Source organism: Setaria italica, chromosome VIII, assembly GCF_000263155.2.
Source record: "Setaria italica strain Yugu1 chromosome VIII, Setaria_italica_v2.0, whole genome shotgun sequence".
NCBI lineage: Eukaryota > Viridiplantae > Streptophyta > Magnoliopsida > Poales > Poaceae > Setaria > Setaria italica.
The window spans coordinates 5,624,775-5,631,694 of NC_028457.1; the positions used below are offsets into that span (position 1 = coordinate 5,624,775).

At 43.3% G+C, this 6,920-nt stretch overlaps 1 protein-coding gene across 2 annotated transcripts in view; it reads left to right on the forward strand.

The window, feature by feature from the left end:
- Window positions 1-1,035: 1,035 nt before the first annotated feature.
- Window positions 1,036-6,920, forward strand: part of LOC101760649 (protein CELLULOSE SYNTHASE INTERACTIVE 3) — a 10,291-nt gene continuing 4,406 nt past the window's right edge. Inside the window, exons 1-3 of one of the 2 annotated variants that reach the window (XM_004978826.3) lie at window positions 1,036-1,196; window positions 2,788-2,912; window positions 3,223-6,274. In XM_004978826.3, the coding sequence (XP_004978883.1) occupies window positions 2,830-2,912; window positions 3,223-6,274 (3,135 nt within the window). In that variant the 5' untranslated portion in view covers window positions 1,036-1,196; window positions 2,788-2,829. Of the gene's footprint in view, window positions 1,197-1,400; window positions 1,533-2,787; window positions 2,913-3,222; window positions 6,275-6,920 lie in introns of those variants that run through there. The other variant, XM_004978825.3, reaches the window with a different exon arrangement.

A 6,920-nucleotide genomic window follows, 5' to 3' on the forward strand; every position in this document is an offset into this window, starting at 1 on the left:
CGAATCGGCCAGACAACCAACTTGTCGTTTCTGTCAGTGGGAAATTCAGTTCCTTTGCTTTGTCCTTGAGCAAACCTCGCAATTCGTTTGGTTGTTGGAGAGATAAAGCTCTCTGATTCTTGTGACATGCTTAGCTCTACGATTCCCTCTAATGATTTAAGAGGCAAAAGTTTATGTTGTTGCCGACAGAGAATGTGAATTTGGAACGATAACACTTAAGTAACTATCAACCCCTGTCTAGTCATGAAACAAATATTAGTTCACTTAGACCCCGTTTGGTTCCATGGATTAAAATTTAGTTGCTATCACATCGAATATTTTGATACTAATTAGAAGTATTAAACATAGACTAATCACAAAACCAATTAGGCTTAATAGATTCGTTTCGCGAATTAGCCTCCATCTGTGTAATTAGTTTTATAATTAGCTCATATTTAATCCTTCTAATTAGAATAAGAAGATTCAATGTGATAAGAATTAAATTTTAGCTCAAGGATCCAAACACCCCTTTATTTATCCTAACCAATATAGATCCGGTTGCTAGATCGGTACTTCCACGATGATAGAAACGCTACCTATCACCGTTGTTATTTATGCCTCTAACAGAGACAGAGGGGCATAAGTCATGTGATCATGTCTTTTCCCCGTGTCATGCTCCTTTGATTTTTGATTCCACTAGTTGTGACCACATCAATCATCGTCGATCCAAATTTGTTATATTACTATCTCTCACGTACTACTCCTATATAGCCCTGTTCCTATCTACGTTTAATGGCAACATACGGGACAATACATTCTACGTGACCATCCGGCTTCCATAAAGGAAGTTACGCTACTTGTGCTACACGTACGCGGTTGTACGCCGTATTGAATCCGAAGCAGTCCACGGCCAAAGTGGGAAGGTAATAATTCGCCCATAAACCCCCAGGTGGCTGTCCATTTCCGAAATAATGTGACAACGACAGGAGTGACCCGCAAAAAGACGCACCTCCCCTCCTCACTCTATCTCTCTCTCTCTCCTCCCAAAAGCTTTCTCACACATCCCCCCCCTCTCTCCGACTCTGTAACGGACGCACGCGCACACACCCCCACACTGGCGCCAGCGCAGTGGGCGAGCCGAGCGAGTGGAGCGAGAGGAGCCGCCGCCGCCGCCTCCTCCTCCTCCTCCTCCTCCTCCGCCTCCTCCGCCGCCGCCGGTGAGTCTCCCGCTCCCCTCCCCGATCTCCGGGCACTCGATCCCGCGCGGGGCAGTGGCGCGGCGGCCCCCGCCCCGCCCAATTGTAGCAGCAGCTCGTGTGGGGCCACCGGGGGGTTCCGTTACCTTTTGAGCGGAGTGCGGGTGCGCGGCGGGCGAGATCTCGCGCCCGGGTGCTCCGTCGGTGGTGGTGGGGGAGGAGGGGGGGCGGGATTTTTTGGCCGCTTCCGTGATCCTGACGGGCCCGGTGGGTGCGAGCGTCGCTGGCACTGTGCCGGGAGTGGAGTGGAGCGATCTGCGGGGAGGAGATGGCTGGTTGTCTCGGAAGGGGATGGGCGTAAGTCTGCACGAATTCTACGGATAGCCGAGTTATATTCGTTTCGTGAAGGTGTCGGTGTCCTGATCTAAGGAAGCGTACGAATCTGTTTCCTTCGTTGGTTGTAATGGTGTAATAGCAGTAAGCTGTGAAATGGAATGGGAGAATGCACGCTTGATGCTGCTGCAGTTAGGGGTACTCTAGCTTCTAGCCTCATGAACCCCGGTGAGTTCTGGAGAATGCTGTCTCTTGGCTCAGGAATTGAGGGGACTGGCTCCTTCGTATAGGTGTGTTGGGGAGTGACAGAACTTACATGTGCAATAAGGGAAATGGGTTTCAGTCGTGCGTGAATTTTCTTGAAGGCGAATGCCGGTTGCAGTTAAGGTAGGTAAGAGGATGTGCCACCTGTGGAATCAGCAGCTTAGGTGATGAGCGTCTAACTACTGATAGTTAAATAAGTGGTGCAGATGCCATTTGTCTGTTTACCATGATGATTCTAACAGTGGACATCGAAAAACTCTATTAGAGCAAATGTTGGGGCTTGCGCTTGAGGTTTTGGTTGTCTCCTTACAGTTACTTTTCTTGTACCCTTGGAATGGTGGGCTTGGTGGCTGTAATACAATACAACCTGTAAGAACCTGCCATGGGATCTTCAACGTGCAGAACTCCCTTTCATGCCTCCGTTATTCATAATTTGCTGGTTCTTGTCTATGTTGTTAACTTCTCATGCTTCACGTGTTTGTACCAACCACTTCCCAGTTTATCTTTTCCAATAAAAGCACAGCCATCATAAGAGATGGTGCTGTACTGCTGTGCCATATTTTGTGAAATTGATGACAATTTGAGGAAAAAATAACCTTTTATTCATCTTGTACACAGAAAAAAAATTAATACATTTTATGTCAAATTGAAATCTTGAAGAGGACTTGGATTGAAATTATTAGCTCCAGAGATCAGAGAGCTAGTTCGTTCAACCTTGAATTCTGTAATATTTCCTCACAGTATGTTTAAACTATGAGTACTATCTCTAACTCTTTTTCTGTTGGAATGGGATCTTCTGGCTGTGCTATGATGCATCTTGTAATTTGTTGCTTTATGCTTTTAAACTGACATGGTCACATGGATATATTGTTCTCTTGATAATCACACAATTAAGTAGTGATGCCTCTTTTCCCTTTGCTTTCTTCTTTTCTCCTGCGTTAAATGCAAAAACAGAATGACACAGGCTGGCACTATGGTTTGTTATGCTAATTAATTTCATGTTTTATGTTGTTAGGACTTATAAATTAATTCAAGGTGTAAAGCTGTTGATTTAATCATGGCAAATTTCAACTCGTCCGAACATCAGGACTCTCGGGAACCTATGTCACCTTCACCATCCACATCATCTTCCATATCAAGGTATCACACATCTCAGTTTTTTCCCTCTTGCTCATTTACCATGTTTCCAAGTTAGTTCAAAACTGTTAATCAGCAAAAAAATGTTTTATCCTGTATTTGCTCACAGAATCTATTGCTTTCCAAAATTAGCCTAGCTAGTTGCTCATGTTTCATTTTCATCCCACGTCCTGTTGTTTTTGTTTGAAGTCTTTCCATATGTTATTCTTTCTTATTTGCTTGTGCCTTGGAATCCTCTTTGTTAGAGGTATAAGAAGCGGCAGGTAGCAAACACCCACCCTATATAACTCATTATTTGTTTGCTGTTCTACAGGGAAAAAGGTGACCTAGCAGAAGTTGATGATCCTGAAAGTGCAATGTCTACTGTTGCTCGATTGTTGGAAGATCTCCATGCTAGTACGGTATCTCCATCAGAGAAGGAAACTACAACCAGAAGGTTACTTGAACTGGCCAAAGCAAAAAAGGAGGCAAGGATTTTGATAGGTAGCCATTCTCAGGCAATGCCACTGCTTATATCTACCCTTAGAATTGGGTCATCTGCAGCAAAAGTAAATGCTGCAGCCCTACTGAGTGCACTCTGTAAGGAAGAGGACCTGCGTGTGAGGGTCCTCTTAGGAGGCTGTATACCACCCTTAATCTCTCTTTTGAAGTCTGAATCTGCTGAAGCGAAGAAGGCTGCTGCTGAAGCTATTTATGAAGTGTCTTCTGGTGGACTTTCGGATGATCACATAGGCAGGAAAATATTTGTGACTGAAGGTGTTGTGCCAACTCTGTGGGACTTGCTTAATCCTAGGTCTTGCCAAGATCGAGTAGTTGAGGGTTTTGTGACTGGGGCTTTAAGGAATCTCTGTGGGGACAAAGACGGTTATTGGAAGGCTACACTTGAAGCTGGTGGTGTTGAAATTATTACTGGTCTTCTTTCATCCAAGAATACTGCTTCGCAGTCGAATGCTGCCTCCCTGTTGGCACGGTTTATCTGTGCTTTTGGTGATAGCATTCCCAAAATTATAGATGCTGGGGCTGTTAAGGCTCTTCTGCATCTTCTAAATCGAGATAATGTCATTTCTGTTCGTGAAAGTGCTGCTGATGCTTTGGAGGCCCTGTCTTCCAAGTCTAGTATTGCAAAGAAAGCTGTGGTGGATGCAGGAGGCCTTCCTATTCTGATTGGAGCTGTTGTAGCTCCCTCAAAAGAATGCATGCAGGGTGAGACATGTCATTCTCTACAAAGCCATGCTGTCCATGCTTTATCAAATATTTGTGGTGGAACAACTTCTCTGTTGCTTTACCTTGGTGAGCTCTGCCAAGCACCCCGGTCGCCTGTTCCCCTTGCCGACATTCTTGGAGCACTTGCATATTCTTTGATGGTTTTTGATGGCACTGATGGCAAATCCTTTGACCCGGTTGAGATTGAAAATACTTTGGTTGTGCTCTTAAAATCTCATGACAGTAAGCTTGATCGTATTCTTGAGGCTTTAGCGAGTCTGTATGGGAATGATTGTCTCTCTGGCAGAATGGATCACTCTAATTCTAAGAAGGTGCTTGTTGGGCTGATTACCATGGCTCCTGCTGATGTTCAAGAACATCTTGTTCGTGCCTTAACTAGCTTGTGTTGTGATGGTGTTGGAATATGGGAGGCTCTTGGAAAGAGAGAAGGGGTTCAGTTGCTAATATCATTACTTGGGCTTTCCAGTGAGCAGCAGCAGGAATATGCAGTTTCATTGTTGGCTATCTTGAGTGATGAAGTAGATGACAGTAAGTGGGCAATAACAGCTGCTGGAGGTATCCCCCCTCTTGTCCAGCTTCTGGAAACAGGATCTCAAAAAGCAAAGGAGGATGCAGCTTACATCATGTGGAACATGTGCTCTGACAGTGATGATATCAGGGCATGTATTGAGAGTGCTGGAGCTGTTCTGGCACTGATTTGGCTTCTAAAGAGTGGCAGCCCCCGTGGACAGGAGGCATCAGTCAAAGCACTCAAGAAGCTTATACGATCAGCTGATTCTGCTACAATCAATCAGCTGTTAGCATTACTGCTCAGTGACTCGTTGAGCTCAAAGGCTCACGTCATTACAGTTCTTGGACATGTCCTTGTGCTGGCACCTCAGAGAGCTCTAATCCAGAATGGAAGCCCAGCTAATAAAGGCCTTAGGTCACTTGTTCTTGTTCTTGAATCATCAAATGAAGAAACACAGGAGATTGCTGCAACTGTGTTGGCTGATATTTTCACTATGCGTCAGGATATTTGTGACATCTTGGAAATTGATGAAATTGTTCAGCCATGCATGAAGCTTTTGACAAGTGGAAATCAAGTTATTGCAACACAATCTGCCCGAGCTTTAGGAGCGCTATCATGTTCAGCTAGTGCCATGTCAAAAAACAAGATGTCATGCTTAACTGAAGGTGATGTGCGACCCCTTATAGAGATGGCAAAGACATCATCAATTGTTGTTGCTGAAACAGCATTTGCTGCATTAGCAAATCTCTTATCAGATGCACAGATTGCTAAAGAAGCGTTAGATGATAATATTGTCTTGGCTTTGACTAGAGTGCTTAAGGAAGGGAGTTTAGAAGGTAAGATTAGTGCTTCACGGTCACTTCGTCAGTTGCTCAACCAGTTTCCTCTCAGTGAAGTTCTTCCAGATTACTCGCAGTGCTGTTTTATTATTCATGCACTCCTGGTGTGTTTATCTGGCATCAGTTTGGACAATGTTACAAGTTTGGAACCCCTTGATGTACTTGCATTGATGGCTAGAACAAAGGAGGGTGCTCATTTTAGCCCCCCTCTGTGTACCGCATTTCTTGAAGTTCCTGAAAGCTTAGAACCTTTAGTTCGTTGTGTTAGTATTGGGCTTCCACCTATTCAAGATAAGTCCATTCAAATCCTTGCAAGTCTCTGTCAGGGTCGACCTTCTCTACTAGGTGAATATTTAAACAGAAGTCAAGGATGCATTGGTTCTCTTGCCAGTAGAGTTATGGAGTCAAAAGACATGGAAATAAGAATTAGCAGTGCAGTCATCCTCATATCTGCCATGAGGGACAGGAGAGAACAGTCGATTGATGTTCTTGAAGCATCAAAGCTTCTGAAGGATCTGATATCTGCACTCATTGATATGCTGAAGCAACATTCCTCTTTAACATCCCTAGACATTGAAATTTGGAAACCTTACACGGAAACAAGTTCACTTAATTATGAGCAGGATGTTTTGAGTGTACCTGAATTAGGAAAGGTTTCAGAAGAAACTGTTGCACTATGGTTGCTTTCACTGATTTGTTCTTATCATGCACGAAGTAAATATACTGTTATGGAGCTTGGCGGCGTTGATGCAGTATCTGATAGACTTGCTAGCTGTACTGCTAATCGACAGGTGCATATTTCACATTTAAGTTTTCTGTTTGCATATAACTCACATTTTAATTGCAATAAGTTGTTGCTGATTCAAAATCTTCTCTTCTTACAACTGCTGTACTGTTGAGTTAAGGGTTACATAAGGATAGATAGTCTTGTAGCTTGGTAATCTATTTGTACCAACATCTTAGTTTCATTTTGGATTGTCATTGTGATTAGCATGCAAGCATTGATAAGTCAAAGCATTCGTATATTTTTATATCCTTGTTTTCAGTAATGCTGGACACAAAAAGGTAGCTCACTTCAAATATTTATCCTCTTTTTTTACTCATTTCTGAAGGAATATTTACTCTGAACTGGGTTCTGTAAAAGAACGAGATTGTTGATTAATTTTAGGTGACCTATTTACACCAGCAAAACATCAGCACATATAATATCACTAGTTTTTCATGTTAAATGTTCCAAAGAAACCCAATGGGATTTCTGGGTGAAATTCTTTTGGACTATTGGTTATCAAACATTTAATGGACACATTCTAGGAAGAGTTGATATGATTTGACATGCTGTTTCTGCGTCCACCCAAAGTTACTGCTTACAGAAAAAAATCATGATGCTAAGTCCTTACCTAGAAAGTTTCGTAATGTGACATTCACTCTTCATCTAAC